Consider the following 22,505-nt stretch of genomic DNA (forward strand, 5'->3'; position numbering starts at 1 on the left):
TGCAATTTTCATCTGGTTTCTTTATTCTAATTAAGTCTCCTCCATTCCCACTATAGATTGCGTAAGTTTGATTTGATTATCTAGTCACATTTTCTTTTTCAAAAATCCGAATTTGGGAGGAGGGAATAAAAGCAAAAGATATTAGCTTTATCTCCTCATCCAATAGAGAAACAATGCTTTCCTTGTTTCCCTCATTTGTTCAAAGAATATTTTAAATTTTTCATCATATCTCTTATAAGCTGCACCTCATTTTTTGCTGTGGTTTCTGTTTTATTTCAATAAAGACGTGCAATCTTTCATCCCAATCCAACAATCAAAACGAAAGCTAAAAAAGGAAAATATCAACTCAAAATAGTTTCTGGTTTTTCCAGAGCTTATTTTAAATAAACAAATTTCTAACATTCGACGGGTAAAATACAACAATCATGGGAAAATGGTCATACAAAATATGTCATAATGGCAGCAAAAGTAGCTACTACAGTGCTCTAAAGGCAGAAAAACTGAATAGATAATTTCTCAATAGGCTGCAATCAACTAGGTTAGATGTTGTCCTCACAAAGTTAACATAAGGAAATTTCTTCCAGTTAATCAATTACTAGCCACCCACACAGCCAAAGGTTGAATGATGAAGAAAATTTAAGCTAAATGACTCTTCAAAGACCATTAACTAACCCACTGGTGTACAACCAATGGCCCAGGGAAAACTTTGGCTTTGGAATTAACAGAAGCTTTTCCTGACTTCATGCAATTGCCCCACACTAGCCTTGGTTAAGACCCTTGTTGTATACTCTTACTGCACCCTGTAATTTAAATAAATTATTCCTATCAGAATTAGTTTAACATTTCTCTCCTCTGCAAGACCCTAAGCTCCATGAGGAGCTCCACGAGATAGCTATATCTATCTTGCATGTCATTTGACTACATCTCTAGCACAACACCTGGGACATTAGTAAGGGCTCAATAAATAACTTAATAAAGAATAAGATAAAGTTTTTACTGTGAGAAATGACATAAGAGGTAAAGGCAATTGTATCTTAAGCCAACCAAAGAACACTAACGAAAAAGAAAAAAAGTGTAAAATAATTTTAAGAGTTTTAAAAGCTATAACTTTGAAAAAGAATATCTAGTTTGCTTCCTAATTTTTGTAAGTAATCCAAATTCTATCTTATGATACACCCAAATCAGTGTTGCAACTGGATAGAAGACCTGGAAATATTAATCAAGAATTAGACAACATGTCTAATTTTTTCAGATATTGCACAGAGATACTGATGTGGCAAGACAATGCTATGAAAGGAATGATCTAACCCTGCAGCCAATCCATGTGACCTTTAGTTCCATTACTGAAGGAAGAATTGAAGGCTTTCAAAAAGATATTACTAACTAAAGACCTATTTACTTCCTCAGAGATAAAAAAATTTATCATTTGCGATCAACTAACATAATCAACAATATGTATAAATAAAGACCTGATTTAAAAAGAGTAAGAGAAATAAATTTTAAAAACTATGACCTGCAATCTTAAATCTTTAGCACGAGGCAGAGTATGCAGGTGACTTACAGCTCAGTTATGTCATAAACACCTAACAATTAGTCATCAATTCTCAAACTTTTTGGTTAGGACCCTTTTATGTTTTTTAAAATTATTGCGGACCCTAAAGACCTTTTATTTATGTCAGTTCTCTCGACCAATATTTACCATATTAGAAATAAAAACAGAAAAAATTTTTAAATAATTATTTATTAATTAAAAACAATAAAAAACCTATTATGTGAACATAAGTTTTTATGAAAAAAGCTACATTTAGGGAGAAGAGTCACACTCTTTCACATTTTTGCAAATCTCTTTAATTTCTGCTGGATTCTCACATCTCCTTCTGCATTTGATCTACTGCAATATCACAAATTAAGCGGCCTCTGGAAAACTTCATTGAACACTGTGAGAACGAGCATGAAAAGCACAAACAGTCTTAGTAACATTATAAAATTAATATTAGTCTCACAGGCCCCCTGAAAGGGTCTCAGGTTCCCTGGACCACACTTTTGACCTGCTGTTATTACCCTGAATTATTCTGCAATATAGATAGAAGACAAGACCTCATCTTTAATCATCACAGACACTGGGCACATAAATGGGAAATCTGAAAATCTTTTGATCCAGATGTAGCTTATCACTCAAGTGAACTGAGTGGCAGAGATACCAAGCCTTTGTTTCTTAGTTCAGGCTTTGAGAGCCACAGGCTGTGCTGTTCTCCAAGTCTGCAACTACGTGTTGACTGGATGCGCACAACAAAATAACTGTTGTTCAGAACGTATCCCTGACGTCTGAAGGTAACTGTAACAAATTTGAATCTCAATAAGAAGGACAATGCTTTACATGCTGTATTCCTATTCCTTCCTAGAACCTACCCCTTTGCTGAGGACTCCTTTCCAAAAGCATGGACCCAGTGAACACAGATTCATTTTAATACTGGCTTGAACTAGGCATTATTAAGTGAAACAAATCTCATTAAAAAGAGAGAGAGACAGACAGACAAGTATCAAGTCCAAACACAAACATAAAAAATTCCAGATTATCTTTACCACCCATGGAGAAATGAAAAAGGTATGTGGTGGGGTGTGAGAGGAGAGGAGAGGAGAGGAGAGGAGGGTGACTGATGTGAGAAAGGTGGTAACAGTGCAGTTCTTTGTATATGAGTACAAAAAGACTAGTCCCTCCCCAGCTTCTCCAGCTGGTTTGTGTAAGTGGGCTGAAGACGGCGCTAGAGAAGGGAGATGTGCTGCAGCAGCCACTTTGAAGGCTCCTCCTCAATTAGCTGTAATCTGGCCAAGCCACTCTTGGGGATCAACTTACTCTCTGTAAAGTAAAGGGGTCAGACTAGATCAGTGATTTAGGGCACAAAAGAACCATCTAAAAAACTTCAGAAGGAAGATTCCTGAGCCCTTCCCACAGAGGTTCTGATTCAGGAAGTTTAGTGCAGGGCGTCCAAATTTTTAGCAAGCACCCCTCTAATGCTTATAGTCTGTGTGCTCCACTTTGGAAAACTGTATCAGATGATTACCAAAATTTCTTTCAACTAAAAGTACTGGTGAGAGACCACAGACCAGTGGTTCTCAAAGTGTGGTCCACAGTCCCAAGACTTTTTCAGGGGGTTTGCAAGGTCAAAATTATTTTCATGATAATACTGAAATATCATTTGCCTTTTTCATTGTGTTGATGTTTGCACACTCATGGTGCAAAAGCAACTTCTGGGTGCAACTCCTGGTGTCTTAGCATGAATCAAGGCGGAAGCACCACACTGTACTGGTAGTCATTGTGTTCTCCATTGCCAAATACAGGAAAAGAAAGCCAGTTTCATTTAAGATTGTCTTTGATGAGGAAGTAAAAATTATTCATTTTATTATATCAACCCTTGGGAACACATCTTTATAAATATTAATGTGTCACAAAATGGGAGGAACACATAAAGCAGTTCTGCATACCAAAGTATGAGGCTGTCTTGAAGAAAAGTAATGTGTGTTTGACTTCCAAGCTGAACTAGTTGCCTTTTTTCATGGCACACCATTTTTCTTCAAAGAACGACTGGCAGACAAACTATGGTTATTCAACATGAGTATGTGGCAGATGTTTTCTCAAAAACAAAGTGACCCTGTCGTTTCAAGAAAAACAACCCAGAGTATCTGTTGCCAATGATAAAACTGGAGCTTTAAAAAAATATACAAAATTTTGGAAAATTTGTATCCATCACCAGCAGCTTCTAGTTCCTAACACTTAAAGACTTTTCTGAGGAGATCAGTGGTGATTTTAACAAATATAATTTTCTGATATTGTGTAATGAAATGCGTCAATATTTGGAATATCTGAATAACTCAGTGAATCAATATTTTCCAAAAGACCAATGCATCACGTTATAAATTTATGCTATAAATTTCTATTATAAAATCTATTCAAAGTGCAAGATAGAACAACACATTTTAATATAACAGAATACAAAAATTCATGGATATGTTTGAGACTCCACATTACAATTAAACTTTAAGAAACTACCACTTACTGAGTTATGATATAATATCAAAGAAGAATACCCCCAATTATTTGCAAAGGCTATGAAAACATTCCTCCCTTTTCCAACTATGTATCGGAGTGAGGTTGAATTTTCTTCATATACTTCACCCAAAACAACTTATTGCAACAGTTTGGATGCTGATATGAGAATCCAGCTGTCTTCTATTAAGTCAAATGTTAGAAGACTTGCAAAAATGTAAAACGGTGCCATTCTTCTCACTTTTTTTAAATAGCTATTTTTTGCAAAAACACCATGGGTTATTTTTAAATGAATTAATACAAAATTTCTCATATGATAAATATTGGTCGGTATAACCCAGGTAAACAAAAGCTCTCTGGGGTCCTCAACAATTTTTAAGAGTGCAAAGGGGATCCGAGGCCAAACAGTTTGAGAACCACTGCCCTAGACCAAAAGAGATACCCAAAGCTAGCAATGCATGAACCATGACGTAAAAAAGTTTTAAAATATATATAGATGTCAAAGTCCCAGTCAGGTGAGGGAGAGCCCAGTCACTGTATTTAAAGAAAAACGTTTGCCAGATGATTCTTACACATGGCCACACATGGTTTAGAAACCACTGCAGCTATCATCTGATTATGACTGCCTTTGGAAAAAGCTGTTCATTGATGCCCCCTAGTGGTTAATTTGCTTTATTTATAAAAATAGAATCAAAATAAAGTGAAGACTAGAAACTCAGGAGACACAAAATTCTAATCCTGTACGGGACTCCAGAGATCATCTAGTCCAACCCCCACTTTACAGATGGAGACCAACAACAACCACACATCATTACCATACAGTGTGATAAATGCTATGCTGGGCTTTGGTTAAGTACAGGGCATGAAAAAAACATACAGGAGAAGGCATCTATTCTAGACTTCCATTCCATCTATTCCAACTTAGCTCCAGGGAGATAAGTTTCCAGAGGCAATTGCTTCTAAGCTGAAACCTGGAGAATGGGCAGGAACTGAAGGATGAGAGTATTCCAGTCAAAGGGATGGCAGGTACCAAAGCTCACAGGTAAAACAGACCATGATTCGCTCAGTATTGAAGAGAACGGCAGTGACCAATTTTAAGAGCTTGCTAAGTACCAGGTGCTGTGCTGAGCTCATTACATCATCTTATTTAACGCTCACAACAACACTATGAGATGCTACCCCCTCAACCAACCCTATAAGACAATCGATAATATTAACCATTTATAGTTTATGATGTTTTCATTCATTTAAAATTTTTTGAAAAGTAGCTAGCTCTACACGACTGTTAATCCTTGGAAAAGCATACCCAGAAGTACAAAAGCTGCTTTTCTTTATGTTTTAAACGGATTTATTCAGAATTGCTTTAGAAAACATCTGAAAAAAATGGAATGGCCTTATAAGGTCCTTGGGAAGTCAGGGAGAAATAAAACTCTTTTAAATTTAATAAAACTGTAGATTATGCTTTAATTATAAATATATTAAAGTTAAGTAAAAATTTTGTAACTTGGACTTTCCCTTTCCCTAGTTTCTACCTCTAGAATATAACGTCACTCAGCCAGAGGCACTACAGAAAGAGCAGGAGCCCTGAAATCAGACATCATCTGAACAGTGGCTTCGTCACGTGTTAACTGTGACCACTGATAAATCCTTTAACTTTGAGTCTCTGCATCTACAAAATGGGGACAATATCTTCCTCACTAGATTGCCATGAAGAATAAATTAGAACACATTATATGTACGTGATTTAGCAGATGTAAGGCCCTTTCTTGTCTCTCCTATCTTTACGTGTCTATCAGGCAAAAGGGGTTTGCCTTACTTTCTTTGATGCTGCTTCTGCAGGGCTGCCTCTGATAACTGCCCCTGAAGGATCAGTCTTCTTTGCTTATCAATATCTCCTTCCATTCGAGCAAAAGCATGAGAGCCAATGAAAGAGAGATCAACGCCCAAGCCTTCATCCTCTTCGTGGTTGTCTGTAACAAAAATACTATTAACAGAGAGCTTATGATGAAACTTGACAGTAAATGCTACAAATAGATTGTGAATGCTGCAATAGGGATGACTGTGAGGTAACTCCAAAGACTGGGGTGAGGGTTATTTTTTGAGAATGAAACTGAAATCAGATTCAGGCATTTGAAGAACTAAAATAATGAAAGAAACCACTTGTCCACGTGTGACAGAAGTTTTAGGAATACGTGAAATCAAATCAAGGTGACCTGGGTGTAACCTTAGGAAGAGCAGAATGTAATCATGAGCAAATCATGAGCAAAATGATAGAAGTAACGACACTGCATGCGGGTTTAAAGATGGACTGGAGCACAGCAGCTAACAAAAGAGAAATATAAGGAACACATGTTTGGGGTCATTTATCCAGAATTGCGTAAGGAGGGAGCATTTGATTGACTGGCACATATTGTCAGGTAACCCCTAAAGGAAGATAGATGGACTAGGATGGCAGGGTCTGATCCACATTCACTAAGATATGTTTTGATGCCAATTTGGCATCCCGGTTTTCCACGCTGGTCATGCCTACATAATCATTCTGGTCCATAAGAGTTATAGTTCTCACTACAAGTTAATGAGTTGACTTGCTGATTTATTCATATGATCATCTTATGTTTGGCTAGTAGAACCCAGTCCCTTGGGAATGATCATCTCTTAGTGTGTTCCTCACTCCCTTATCATATCTGTTAGAATAAAAAAAATTTTTTTTAAAGAAAGGAAAAAAAAAAAACCCTTGAACCATGGGGAGCTTCCCAAGGCAATGACACCACTTGAAGCCCAGCCTGGTGGGCCATCCAGCTGGGACTTCCTCACATCTACCTCATTGTTCTTCAAACTGCGACAGGCCAACAGCTTTATTAAAAAATACCCATGAATGAACCTTCTTTCAATTCCTTGAGTAAAGATGATTTTACAACTATTTTAATAGATTTAACATTCTATTTGAAAATATTTATGAACACTAAGGCCTCTTTCTATGAGGTAACAATATTTTTTGAGATACAGGTGCAAATCAAGGACTCTTTGAGAATGGTCAATAGAAGGGAACTTTTTGGCTAAAGAGTCAGTCTCATCCACTGCCCAGCACTGCCGTCTTAAATTGGTTTTGCTATTCCTTACTCCTTGTCCTATAAAATGCATTTTAGGAATTCAGGAAAAATTATATTCTATCGTGGTGATCACAATTATGAGGATTTCCAAATGACTCTGGGTCTATTTCACAGGTGTACTCTATTGGAGGCTCCCTAAAGTACATGGGCATTCCTGCAGCAAAGCTTGCTTCACAGACATCTCCTGACGCCGCACCATTTATAATTCCCTCCGTTAGATGTACGTCTGTGTACTGGTGATGAGTAGCCTTCTACAGATTTTAACTTGATTCTCATTTAAAAGTGTTCACAGTAGGAATCTCACAGTAATTTCTAAGCTACTGAATTTTGAGATCAAGTTCCAGCACTGAAGCTCATGAGGCCTGTCTCCATAGAAGGGATTTACGACCTTAACATGTACCCAGGAAGATCAGCACAAGCTGTCATACAGAACAGATTCAGAAGGGCTCCCATCCTGCAGTGCTCTACCATTGCTTCAATCTACATGAGTATGTAACATAAAGAAACAAAAAAAATGGTTATAGTATTCTTGTCTTAGTATTTAATCTTAGGTACAGCTTTTAGAAGACATTGCTGAAGCTGTTGAAAATTTTGGATGATAATGTATGTGACTACTGTCTCAACAGTGTCGTGCATGAAACTATAAGCTTCATGAGGGTGAGAATGTTGCTATACCCGCTCTGAATCTCTACTGCCTAACAAAGACTTGACATAACATATAATTTTTTTTTTAATTTAAAGAATAAATCTTAACAAGAATAAGAACCTGAAAACATCTCAGTTATCTTGATCTTAGTGTCACACTAATAGAGAACTTCCCAAAGGTCAAGCTGAACTTCCTAGTTCTTTGGTGGCTGGTGTTTTATCAGTCAGTCCCCTGGCTTCCCTAAGAGGGAAATTAAGAAAGATGGAACTCACCCTCTGGGGCACCAGGCTTTTCACTTATTCTAATCTGTCGTTCAGGTACCACAGGTTCCCCTTCTGCATTTCCAATATCTGCAGGTAGGTAGGGCAATGATCGACTCTCCTCCTTTAACGATCTTGGGAAGTACAGAGGTAGCAGCTTTTGGTAAGTAGCCTGTGTCAGAAAAGCAAGACATTCTGGGAAAAATAATGAAGTAATGAAGCAGACATCAGCAGTGCTTAGTGCTGTTCTATACACTGTGAAGACAGCTTCCATCGAGAATAAAGACCTTACCACTTCTGAGCTCAGACTGGATGCTGTCTGGGACCCTCAATCAGTTCTCGTGTTAAAGATAAGGATGTTGTTAGCTAGTCAAGTTAAACACAATTCCCATCCTGGCAATTCCAGGTCACTGAACTTGGGAGGTGTAAGTCCTGCCACTCCTGTCCCCATCTTCTTCCTTTACCTTACTAACGGTATTTGTCATTCATGATTCAGCTCAGATGCTAACTCCCCAAGCCTCAGTGTGCCATCAGAGTCCATTTGACCCAGGTTTAGTTTTTGAGGTTTTTTTTTTTTTAACAGTTCTAACTATGTATGAAGGATTGCTATTTCATGACTTTTATTCTTTCTTTGAGGTTTTCCAAAGAACAAAGATAAATTTTACTTTAAAAAATAGAATAAAATTCATTTTATCTTATAATTTTCATATAGGTTGGTCCATTGGACTCATTTATAAATCCATGATACATTATAGGCATTTAGCACTCTTATTCTTCCTATATCTTGAAGCATTTTGCTTTCTTCTTATCCTAGCAATTATTTTATTGTTACTCATCAATTATTCCCAACTATACTAAAAAAGACTAAACTAGAATAAGAAACCAAAAGAATGATGGAGTTCCCTAGAAGGACAATAAAATCATTATCCATCAGTTTTCTTATTGTGTCACCCGCAATTTCGCATCATCTTTCATGTACAGAAGTAAGGCAGGTAGGTATACAAGAAGACTAGAGACAGCATCTTTATAGACTTGCTTTAAAAACTGAGATATAATTCACTTACCATAAAATTCACCCTTTTAAAGTATACTATTCCAGTTTTTAGTACATTCACAAAGCTGTGGAATCATCACCACTATCTAATTTCAGAACATTTTCATCACCCCAAAAAGAAAACCTATCCTCATTAGCTAGGTTATTCCCCATTTCTCCCTCCCCAGCCCCTAGGAACCACTAATCTACCTTCTGTCTGTATGGATTTGCCTTTCTTGGACATTTCATAAAAATGGAATACAGTATGTAGCCTTCTGTGTCTGACTTCTTTCACTTAGCATGTGTTCAAGGTTTATCCATGTTGTATCATGTATCAGTACTTCATTCCTTTTTATGGCTCAGTAATATTCCATTGTGTGTATACACCACACTTTGTTTATCAGTTCATCAGTTAATGACATTTGGGTTGTTTCTACTTTTTGGCTATTATAAATAGTGCTTATATGAATATTCGTGTACAAGCTTCTGTGTGGACATATGTTTTCACTTCTCTTTTGCATATACCTAAGAGTGGAATCTCTGTTTAACTTTCTGAGGAGCAGCCAGACTGTTTTCCAAAGCAGTTGTATCCCTAGCTATGTATGAGAGTTTCAATTTCTCTACATCCTCACCAACACTTGTTATTGCCTCTCTTGGTAATTACAGCCATACTAGTGGGTGTGAAGTAGTAGCTCACTGTGATTTTGATTTGCAGTTCTCTAATGGTTAATGTTGTGGAGCATCTTTTCATGTGCTTATTGGTGATTTGTATATCTTCTCTGAGAAAACGTCTATTTAAAACTTGGCCAATTTTTTAAAAAGACATTTTTTTAGAGCAGTTTATGGTTTACAAGAAAACTGAGAAGCTACAGAGATTTCTCATATACTTCCAGCCCCTACACATGCAGAGCCTCCCTCATTATCAACATCCCCCACCAGAGTGGTACATTTGTTACAATTGATGAGCCAACCCTGACACATCATAATCACCCTTAGTCTACATTAGGGTTCACTCTTGGTGTTGTGCATTCTATGGGTTTGAATAAATTTATAATGACATATATCCACCAATATAGTATCATACAGAGTATTTTCACAGCCCTAAAAATCCTCTGTGCTCTGTCTATTCATCCCTCCCCGACTCCAATCCCTGATTTTTTACTGTCTTCATAGTTTTGCCTTTTCCAGAATGTCATATAGTTGGAACCATACAGTATGTAGCCTATTTAGATTAGCTTCTTTCACTTAGTAATATGCATTTAAGGTCCTTCCATATCTTTTTATGGTTTGATAGCTCATTTATTTTTAGCATTGAATAACATTCCATTATTGGGATGTACCACAGTTTATTTATCCATTCACCTACTGAAGGACATCTTGGCTTCTTCCAAGTTTTGGCAAATACGAATAAAGCTGCTATAAATATCCTTGTGTAGGTTTTTGTGTGGACACAGGTCTTCAATTCATTTGGGTAAATAAGAACTTTTACCCATTTTTTAATTGGGCTGTCTTTCTATTGTTGAATTATAAGAGTGACCAATTTATCTATATTTATTTTTGGCTTCTTCTGCTTTGGGGTCATATCTAAGAAACCACTGCCTAATTCAAGGTCATGAAGATTTACACCTATGTTTTCTTCTAACAGTTTTATAGTTTTAGCTCTTAAACCTAGGTCCAAGATCAACTGTGAGTTAATTTTTGTGTATGGTATGAAGTAGAGGTCCAACCTCATTCTTTTGCATGTGGATATCCAGTTGCTCCAATACTATTTGTTGATAAGACTATTCTTTCTCCATTGAATTGTCCTGGCAACTCTGTCAAAAATTCTATTCCATTGATCTATATGTTTATTCTTATGCCAGTACCACATAGTCTTGATTACTGTATCTTTGTAGTAACTTTTGAAATACGTTAAGTGTGAATCCTCCAACTTTGTTCTTTTTTCCCAAAATTGTTTTGACTATTCTGGGTCCCTTGCACATCCATGTGAAATTTAGGATCAACTTGTCAATTTCTACAAAAAAGTCAGTAGGGATTTTGATACGTATTTCACTGAATCTGTAGAACAATTAGGGCAATACTGCCATCTTAACAACGTTGAGTCTTCCAACCCATGAACACGGATACCTTTCCATTTATGTAGGTCTTTCAAAATTTCTTTCAAATATATTTTGTAGCTTTCAATGTACAAGTCTTAATTTTCTTTTTTTAAATTTTGTCTTAAATATGTGATTCTTTTTGATGCTATTGTAAACGGAATTATTTTCTTAATTTCATTTTCAAATTGTTCATTGCTAGTGTGTAGAAACATAATTTTTGTATACTGATCTTCTGTCCTGTAACCCTGATGAACTCTATTAGTTCTAACAGTTTTGTGGACTTCTTGAGATTTTCTATATACAAGATCACATCATCTGTGAATACAGTCATGTGTCGCTTAACGACAGGGATATGTTCTGAGAAAGGAGTCATTAGACAATTTTGTCATTGTGTGAACATCACAGAGTGTACTTACACAAACCTACATGGTGTAGCTTAGACACACCTGGGCTATATGGTACTAATCTTATGGGACCACCATCATATATGTGGTCCATCGTTGACCGAAATGTCACTATACAGTGCATGATTGTAGAGACAGTTTTCTTTCTTTCTTTCCAATCTGGGTGTTTTTTATTTCTTTTTCTTGCCTAAATGCCCTTCCTAGTACCTCCACAATGCTGAATAGAATTGGTGAGAGTGGATATCTTGTCTTGTTCCTGATCTTAGGTAGACAGCTTTCAGTATTTCACTTTTAAGGATAAGTCAGTCAGGCATTTTTCATACATGCCCTTTATCAGGTTGAGGAGGTTCCCTTCTAGTTCTAGTTTGCTGAGTGTTTTTATCATGAAAGGGTGTTGGATTTTGTCCAATGTTTCTTCTGCATCTACTGAGATGATCACATAGTTTTATCCTTAGTTCTATTAATATGGTGCATTACATTGACATTGTATGTTGAACCAACCTTATATTCTTGGAATAAATCCCACTTGGTGATGGTATATAATTCTTTTATATGTTGTTGGATTCAGCTTGCTAATATTTGTTAAGGATTTGTGCATCTCTATTCATAATATTGGTTAGTAGTTTCCTTTTCTTGTGTGTAGTCTGTTTTTAACTTTCACTGGGCAGAGTTGAGAATTCAGAATTTTTCATTTTCAGCCCATAACAGCATAGAGAAGACAACTGAACAAAGACATTTCAAAATTATTATATGAATCACAGATAAATGCAAAGAGCCAGACAGCAGCACTTTAATGATGATGATCAGATGGATCATATAAAGTGAAATCTCAGACACTGAGATGACAATATTCTAGATTAATTTTCTCAAATTCAAGAACTTATGAGCTAACAATATATTTCTAAGGACAAAGTGGAAATGTGGCATTTTTATTCACTTAGTCATTCAACAAGAAGGAGCTGACCATGCAATATTTTGTGATAATAACCTGGAACATCATTTTCCTAAAAAGATGTATGACAGTATTCTTTCACCTTTGTGATGTTTGTGCAACAAAATTTACTTAATACAAAGAGATTGGTTATGTTTAAATTCTTATTGAAGTGCCTAATAAAACTGTTTTTCATTATCCCTTTATTCTTCAATAAATTATTCATAAATGACTTAAAAAAAAGAGTCCATGGGACAAAGACAACAAACGTTAATGACTATTTTACTCAGGTATGCTAAGGGTAAAGAATTTTTCTGTTCCCCTGGGTCTGGGTTAGGTTCCCTGATATACTGCCATAGCACTGTGATGTACACTTCTCGCACAGCATTTGCCACACTGCAGGATGGCCTTTATCTGGCTGCCTTGTGATCAGCCTTCAAAGTCCCTGAGTGCGGGAACCATATCTTATTTGGTATTCTATTCTATGACAATGGCCAAATCTCTAGCCCAGACTTCGCTCCTCAGCTTTAGACTGATATGCACAATGGCTTGCTGATCATCTGTCTCCACACTCCACTGATCCACTACAATTCAACATGTTCAAAACAAAATTAGTCTTCATCTCCTCTCCTCCTCTATCCAAAACTTTTTCCACTTTCTACTTGCTCTCTTCTTGGTGGCATCACTATCTAGTCTTCCAAGCCAGAAACCTAGGAGTCATCCTTAACTTCCCTCTCTCTTTTCCCCTACATATTTACGACCATGAACTCCAGCTGAATTTGTTTACTAAATATTTTTTAAAATTTTAATACCACCAGTGTTCTTGTTCAGGCCTGATCGTTTCTCACTTAGAATACCACAACTACCTCTTATCTCTTCTTGCCACCAGTCTTTCTCCTTCCAAATCATCCTCCACACAACTAACACAGAAATTAGACCACATCATCGTCTGCTTAAAGCTCTTCTATGTTTCTCCAATGCATAACTGATGGAATCTAATTTCCAGAGCATGAGACACAAGGCCTTGAGTGATCTTGCTCCTGCCTAGCTTTCACTTTTGCCACTCCCGGCCTCACATTTTATGCAACAGCAACACTACACCTTTTACGTTATTTCCTACTTATATGCCTTTGCTGATGCTTGTATGACTATTGTCACTTGCTCCTCCCTTGGTAAATCTTATTCACCTTTTACAATGATTTCAACTTAAATGGAGTTGAATCCATTTAACCCATATCACCTCCTATGAGAAGTATTTCTGGACCCTATGCCAGGCTGGAATTATGTGTTCCTATCCTTCCCATACCTCCATTAATGCAATTGTTATCATAATTTAATGCATAAAATAATGCACAATTATCATAATTTATCTGAATTGTCTGTCTCCACCAATAGACAATGGGTTCCTTGAGGATAATGATCATGATTTGTTCACTCAAGTATTCTCAGGACCTAGTATAGTAAACTCGATAAATGCTAGACACTCAATAAAAGGTCACTGAAAGAATGAATAGATAAACCAGGTGAAACAAGAAGAGATAGCAAACAAAGTAAATGTGTCTTATTTTAGCAAATTCAAAAGTATTCATATATCATGTATGTGGCTACATATACTTGGCATGGATATTTCACATGTATTAACTTATTTATCACAAAACTCCTGTGATATAAGTACTATTAGTATTCCTATTCTATCAAAGCACAGAGAGGTTAAGTAACTTGCCCATGGACACAAAACTGGGAAATAATACAAACTAAACTGGAGAGAGCACACTAAAACTAAGCTTAATAAAATTAAAAAAAGAAGAAAGAATTTTCTAAAATGGCTCTAAATCAAATTGAAACATACTAAACCTAACTACATACAACAAAACATAAACCTCACAACTTAATGTCAGTCATTTGGCTAGGCTGTCACCTGTCTCCAGGTCAGGTAGACCCCAAAGCTTTTCCAGCACAGCAGTGGTTATGCTGCCAGGCACCCAGTATTTAGGTTATAAGATGATGCCTTGAGAGCTAACACAGGGAGCAAAGCAGAACAACTCCACTTTAAGATTTCATTAAGCGACAATGGTTTAGCAGTGAAAAAATATGAACAAAATCTCCTTCTTGACTTGTTTTCAGTCTTTAATATAGAGTCTTTTTCAACAAATGATGGTAAGCCCCACTGCCAAATATATACACAGATAATTAGTAATTGCCTCCTAGCAATTCAGTAAATAGATAATGAGACAAAGGCAAACACTTACAGGTAAAAGTAAGATTTAAACAATGCAACATAATTAGCAAAATACCTCTTCAAGTTCAGAGACAGCAAATACTACTTTTTCAATGGTCTCCCCATGAATCTCTAGGAATCTCCTTACAGTGCCTAAGGAAAAGAACAGAAAGATTATTCAACAGATAAGACTTTACTGGGCCGGCCCTGTGGCTTAGCGGTTAAGTGCTCGCGCTCCGATGCTGGCGGCCCGGGTTCAGATCCCGGGTGCGCACCTACGCACCGTTTCTCTGGCCATGCTGAGGCCGCGTCCCACATACAGCAACTAGAAGGACGTGCAACTATGATGTACAACTATCTACTGGGGCTTTGGGGGGAAAAAATAAATAAATAAAATTAAAAAAACAAAAAGACTTTACTTATGGGTGAAGAAAAATCACACTCTTCAAAGTTTTATTTTTGTAATGGATCACGCCTCATTTCCTTCAGGTCTCTGCTCAATGACACCTTATCAGTGAAGCCTGCCCAGACTACCCTATGTCAAAACCCTTCCCTGATTTGCTTTTTGTGGAGCAAACTACTACAGCCACTTTGCGGAGTTTCTTGTTTCTTGTACGTCCTCCCTGCCCTTCCCACCCCATCCACTAGAATGAAAGCTCCACAACAAGAGCTTTCCTTTATTTCCTGCTTTATCGCCAGTGTTGAGAGCAGCGCCTGGCCACAGACGATGCTGACTCCAGACAATTCTCCCTCACCCAGCACATTCTTTTTATTCCCAGGGGCCTCTCTCTCTGACCAGAATGATCTAGCACAAGCGTCTTTCCATTTATTCAGTTACAGTATTAGATGTTCTACTCAGCTCTTCATCTCTGTCAAAATTTCATCAAAACAAAGTTGAATTATTTTTTTCTTAATTTCTGTTATCCCACTTCTTCTCTATCAACTTCCTAATGGCCTTTCTCAGTCCTTAACTTACTAGAGATCTCTCTAGCTTTAGTCCTAAGTGTCTGGGCCCCACGTTTTAAAAATGTTGTCCTCCAGGGACTGTCCTCCACATTTATTTTCTTGATATATATACATACATACATATATATATACACACACACACATATATATGTATACACACTTCAGCTCACTAACGCTCACTAATTTGCTGGTTAGGTACCACCCCAAATGCTGACAGCTCCCAAATCTTTATATTCTGTTTTCTGAACAAAAGACCTGAATTCCCTACTGCCCACTGGGTATATCTGCCCAGATAACCCAGAGACCTCAAACTCAACATGCCCAAATCTGACCCCAACAGGTCCAAACCTGGCCTCGACCTTTCCCCTCAAAACCTGCTCCTAGACCTGTATTCTTTACCTCAGTTATGTAGCAACATGCAGTTACTCATCCAAGCTAGAATCCTAATTCCCAACCCCCAAAGCCCCAGTAGATAGTTGTATGTCCTAGCTGCACATCCTTCTAGTTGCTGTATGTGGGACGCGGCCTCAGCATGGCCAGAGAAGCAGTGCATCGGTGCGCGCCGGGGATCCGAAACCGGGCCGTCAGCAGCGGAGCGCGCGCACTTAACCGCTAAGCCACAGGGCCAGCCCATAGAATCCTAAATTTTTTTGACACTTCCTTCACCTCTTCCTTCATCTTGCATTTTCAGTGGGTTAGCATGTCCTTTAAATTCTACTGCTGCTATTTATAACATTCATTCCTTCTCTTTTTCTCTCTTCCTCTGAGAGCCTCTGCTCTCAGGCCCTCAATGCTTACAAAGACTTTGGCAATAAGCTCAACTGTCCTCTTGTTTCTCTTTCCCAAGTCTACATATTCACTGTTGCCTAAGTTATCCTCTTATGTTACTCTCCTCACTAAACACTTTTGACGGCTCTGCACCATTTACAAGTTAAGATTCAAAGTCCCTAACATGGCTCTCTATACTCTGACCTCAACTAACCCTTGCCACCTTGGTTGCATTTCCAATTATTCCTCCCACACACTTTAGCCAAACCAGCTTTTATTCTGTACTCAGAACACGCCACTTACTTTATGCTACCCTACCTCTGCTTGCATGGTTACCTTTGACTAGAATACCACTCATTCACCATCACTTTCTTTTAGTGAACTTCTACTCATTTTTAAAGACCCGGTCAAAAGCTATCTCCTTTGTGTAGAACTCCATCTTTTCTTGTGCTTCTCCTATAATCTTTTGAACAGCCCTCCATTTGTGAACTTCTCACAGCATTTTATAGCTAGACTATGAGCTTTTTGAAGGCCAAATATATTTTACATTAATATCACCAGGACCTGGCACATCTTAGGAATATGGCAAGCAATCAACTCAAAAGTAACTAGTAACTGAATGAACATTTTATGTCTCTGGTTATCTAAATATTGCCTGCCTTGTTGACTACTATATCTTGAGAACCTAATACTGTAGACCCATTTGTTGAAGGACTGAAGAAATATTCATAATTATCCCTCTGTTAGGTAACAAATTTATTTTCCATTTCTTCCTCTATTCTGCTTTAATAATTTTTTAAAAATGAACTTTCAAAAAGGGATTTTCTTCTATTTACTTTGACACCAAGTTTTAATGTGAATACATAATCGTCAGTTTCCCAGTATGTAATTGTGGGATTTCCTTTGGAAGACAAAATACAATGCCAAACAATAGCCATACTGAATTCCCTCACCAGAGCTCATTCAGAAGAGCAATGCTGCAAAAAGAAAAAAAAAAAAAAAAAAACATATCATGGCTATAAGGTTTTAACACTAACTAGCAGTCCAAATTGTTCTTTTCAAAGTTTCATCTGTGCACTATTCTCTGCAACCAACCAGGATGTTGTGTGCCTAACTTTTAGTGAAAACCCTTTAACTGGTGAGAATGACATCTGGGACATTAAAGTTCCTAACCTGGAAACACAACAAGAACAAACACCGTCGTCTTTTTCTCACCACTGTATCCTCTTCTATACAGCACATGGCCTAGCACATAGTAGCCACTCAAAGTTCTGTCGAACGAATAAATAACCTGATAAATTTTTTCAATGTAGATGTTTCTTTAGGCTTCTTCTGGAGAAGAACTGAACTGCACATGAACTAAGAAAAAGAAGATAAATAGTCTTGATATATCTATCAAGAAGGTATTACTTAGGTTTCAAATGAAATAAATTTGAACAATAGCTTAACACGTAAGAAAGCTTTGGGGTACAAAGGACTTAAGAGTTATATCATTAGGTTTGTTCTTGGCCCATATATGCTACAAAAAAGTACAAGCCATTTGTTTCCCAAATGCTCAGAAAGTATGCGAGCAAAGGGTGCAATTGTTTATGAGTATATGTGTATTTTTTAACAAGATGCTATAGGTTTGCTACTAGATTTAAGGTGTTATTAAATTAAATAGGTATTATAAATATATGTTAACTTGTCCACCTTAAGGGCTATATATTTCCTTTTTGCTAACTAAATTCCTAGAAAATGCTTCATCAAAGTCTCTTATACCCACTGTTGATCTTTATCTGCTATTACTGGAATTACTGCTCAAAGCTGACACCTCTCATAATATTGTACCAAGTGATTTACCTGGGGCCAGAAAGCTCGAGTTAGACTGGTAGAATTGGATCAAAAAACCAGTCTTCTCGATTACTTTTCAGAGGCTTTTTCTACAAAATGATGCTGCTTCTCTACACTCTAATCCATATGATGAATTTAACAAGAAATGGAGACATAAAAGGCGGCTTAGCTCAAGCATTAGATGACAGGGCAAGGGCTAGGGGGAATCGGAGGATGTCAAGACCTGCCAAAGCCTTGTCAGGAAGAATTATATAGCGGCAGAAACTTTGCTTGGGAAAGGCATCATTTAGAATACATGCAGGCTACCTCTAACAGTAGTTTCCCACTGAAGCAGTTCTAACCCACGCATAACGAATTTTCTAGTATAACTGAAAGGTTACTAGACCTGGGAGTCAGCAGGCCTGGATAAATGTTCCAAGTCTACATAATCCTGAGAACATGATACATTTCTGAGCCTCTTTCTATGTAAAACGAATAACTACCTAAAACACAGCGTTGTTAAGGAAATAAAATGAGATTTCCTATTCCTTTTTAAAATACATATTTCTTGAGCAAGTACCATATGTAAAGCATTGTTGACATACAGAAGCATTGGAAATACAAAGATGAAAAAATAAGTTCTCTGCCCCTCAAGAAGCTGAGTCTAATATAATGTATATAAATATGAACTGTAACTATAAAACATACAAATTTAAAATAAAATCCCTGAACAGTAAGAATCTTAGTTTTAAAAACAGCTTATTATTAAAACAAGATATTTATGACTGAACAAGCCCTCACCCTAAATTCTAGACTATATAATAATAATTTTATACATTCAAACATCTTTTTAATAAATATATAAAAATAAAAAACATCTTTGTAATTTTTTAGTGGATATAAGACTTTCAGCTCCTGATCTTTAAATTCTAGAGATAGAAAGGGGTCTTAAAGATCATCTAGTATAGTTTCCCTCTCAAATGAGGAATGTTTTCTATAATATCTGCAACAGATGGTCATTTAGCCTCTGCATGAACGTTCCCAGGGACAAGAAGTTCACTTAAAACACCTTTCTATTACAGATAGCCCTAACTCAAATGGGACTAAAATCTCCCCTGTCTTGTCACTTGGTCTTAAGACTTGCTTTCCACAGTTGGAGGTCTTAGCTACAATCCTTACAAAAACCTGCAAGCCTTCTGAAATATAAATTCCATATGTATATATGTTCCTCTGGGGAAAAGATCCACAGCTTTCTTTCATCAGAGGCTCAACGTAGTTTATGATGACTCCCAAAGAGGTTAAGAACCATTGCTCTAAAAATGCTGCATAGAATAAGTCCATAACGAGACTCTCAGATATCTGAAGATGGGCACTATATGCTAAAAGCATGCTCTTCTTTAGGAGTAATACCACTAATGTTTCAAAGTGCCCTCCAGTTTGTCAGCATCTCATGAGACACGACACCCAGATCTGTATATAAAACTCTACATGTGGTCTGAACCTGCATGTAATACAGTGAGATCATAGACCCTCTCGAACTGAACATCACATTTTTCTATCACATATATGACATTTCGGCTCATAATGATCAAGTCTAGACTTTTAACAACCTAAATGCAGGGCTTTATAGTCAAGCAACACATGTAAAAGCTGCTGTTTAAACTGCAAATGGCTATATGAATCTGATACTATAAAATCTGTTTTGACTTCGTGGCTGCAGCCTGTTAAGATTATTCTGAACTATGATTCAAATACCTAACACATTGGCCATACTTCTTAGCTTCATATCGTTTTCAAATTTAATAGGCAAGTCTTCTAAGCCTTTAGTCAAATGGACAAAAACATCTCAGTTTGGGAAAGCAAACTGAGAGCTCTGCAACTTGTCAATGCATACAAACTTCTCTCCAGGGTGCCATGATCATCAGTTAATCAATAAATCTTCTCTGGCATCACTATTTACGTAGTGATAAAAAAACCTTTTAAGGCTCAATTTACGTACAGCATTCCCAAACCTACTTATGAAGTGCTATGTCAATTTATGTACAGCATCTCCACTATTACTTACGAAGTGCTATGTGTGTTGCATCCTCTAAAGGATAACCTCGTTTTGCAGAATTGATGACACAAAATCCAATAGAAGACATTGACTGTTCTCTGCAATGAAACATAAAAAACAAAAATTACAATACAAATATTCATAATATATACATACTACGTAACCTACTTAAAATATGCAGCTTAACTTCTCCTTCCCTGCTCCTTCAACAAATCCACTATAATAGTTAACCCAATTGCACCATTCAATAATTATATTAAGATATAATTTAACTGCACCATTTGGGGGAATATAATCCAAGTAAAGATTGAGTAAAACGGGAACAGGTTAAATTTTGAAGTCACCCAAATCCATTCCTTTTACCCTGCTGAGTTTGAGAAGATAATTAATTCTATCTTCAAGGTCCTCCTAAACTATCTAAATCCCTCAAAATTTGACTTCCATAGTTAGGCTGCATTTTAAAACTGAGGTCTTTAAGAATGTACAGCAAGGTATGTCCAGGAAATGAGTAAGCCGTACTTTGCCAGCTGAAGTACGTTTCTGTAGCAGCTGTACAGGGAGCTCTCAGCTGCTGTGCGATAGCGGTTCTTGTATTTGGGTCCCACCGTGTGAATGATGAACCGGGCAGCTAGATTAAATCCTTTCGTCAATTTTGCTTCACCTGTCCGGCAACCTAGGAACAATGGGGCATATGTGAGTCATGGAGGTAGTAGAAAACAACAACAACAACAAAACAATGCATAAAACAGAGAAAGTATTAGGAACTTTTGAGAAATTTCAGTTAAAAATATGGATTGAACACCAAAAATTGTCTTTGTTCCCAAAAAGACAGTGAAGCAATACAATAGCTACAAAAACATAGACAAAGAGACTGGAAGAGAACATGAAGCAGATAAACATCATCAAAATTTTGGAAGGTAGAAAGTTGATGGACTAGAAGTAACTGATTTAGCAAAGCAGAAAAACCTAACTGCTTGTGGAAATGGAGGAACCAATATGAAGCAAGCTGGTCTGTACTGAACGGCAGTGTCGGATTCAGAGAGCCTGCTTTGATTGAAATCCTGAGTCTACCATGTCCCAGCTGTGACACTTTGGGCAGGTGCTTGGTCTCTCTATGCCTCAATTTCCTCTTTAAAGAGGATATAGTAGTACTTACTTAATAGGATTAAGTGAGTTAATATATTCAAAGTGCAAACATACATTAGCTACTAATGTTGTTGTTGCTATCATAGAACACAAAAAAGGCTCAGAAATTGGAGGTCCTAAGTACTTCTAAAGGCTATCGTGAAATGGGACTAAAAAGAGGAGGCTGAGATTAAAAGTCTGCATAAAAACAGTCAAATCTCCAACAAGCCCTCTCTCAGCCAGCACAGCAAGGTGATGATGTCTTTACCACCACAGCAGCTGGAAGCTTTATTCTGGAGATGCTGAACTAGAGAGTTTCTAGACAGAACCCTACACACACCTAAAAAGAGGGGATTTAGTTAAAGTGTAATATTCAACAGTGAGAGCTCTAGATCTCTGCTCCTAATCGGCTTCCAAAACACAGACACCCAGGCTTACACTCCTGGAAGATTCCTTTCCAGAAACTAAGAGGCCCAAACCAAAAGACCCACAGATTCTGATAAACTAGGGACATTTCCCAACAAAACAAGAGGGCTCCTGCCTCATCATCTGCTTCAAGACCCACCAAACAATAACCCTTACCCATCACACAAAGCTTCCCATTAGCTTCTCAGGTCGTCCCTCTTACACACAGCTGGCACTCAAGGACCATCAGGAAGTGAGGAAAGTGTCTAACAAAAGAGGGGCAGAACAAATGCTCAAAAAATAGACAATGTAGGAAAGGAAACTTAAAAAACTCCCAACACCATGATTACTACTCTCAGAGAGATAACAGAAGATACAGTACCTCTGAAACAAAACCAGAACGTTACAAAAAAGGAATATTCAGAGAACAGGAAAAAGCACTTATATATAAAACTCCTATAGTCAAGTGAAAAATATGATAGCAGTAATAAAAACTTCAACAGACAGGTTAAAGCTAAAGTTCAGGAAATCTTTCAGAAAATAAAAAGATGGAAAACAAGAGATAAGAGAAATGAAAATTGGAGGATTAAACAAGGAGGTACAACAGCCAATAGGATTTCTTCAAAG

General features: G+C 37.2%; 1 protein-coding gene across 2 annotated transcripts in view; it reads right to left on the bottom strand.

The window, feature by feature from the left end:
* Nucleotides 1-22,505, bottom strand: part of GDAP2 (ganglioside induced differentiation associated protein 2) — a 66,339-nt gene that overhangs the window by 25,614 nt on the left and 18,220 nt on the right. For both annotated transcript variants that reach the window (XM_058538915.1, XM_058538914.1), the window contains exons 4-8: nt 20,868-21,021; nt 20,358-20,446; nt 14,823-14,899; nt 8,074-8,233; nt 5,862-6,015 (exon numbers count right to left, since the gene is read on the bottom strand). In XM_058538915.1, the coding sequence (XP_058394898.1) occupies nt 5,862-6,015; nt 8,074-8,233; nt 14,823-14,899; nt 20,358-20,446; nt 20,868-21,021 (634 nt within the window). The remainder of the gene's footprint in view (nt 1-5,861; nt 6,016-8,073; nt 8,234-14,822; nt 14,900-20,357; nt 20,447-20,867; nt 21,022-22,505) is intronic.

Source organism: Diceros bicornis, chromosome 4 (genome assembly GCF_020826845.1).
Source record: "Diceros bicornis minor isolate mBicDic1 chromosome 4, mDicBic1.mat.cur, whole genome shotgun sequence".
Lineage (NCBI taxonomy): Eukaryota > Metazoa > Chordata > Mammalia > Perissodactyla > Rhinocerotidae > Diceros > Diceros bicornis.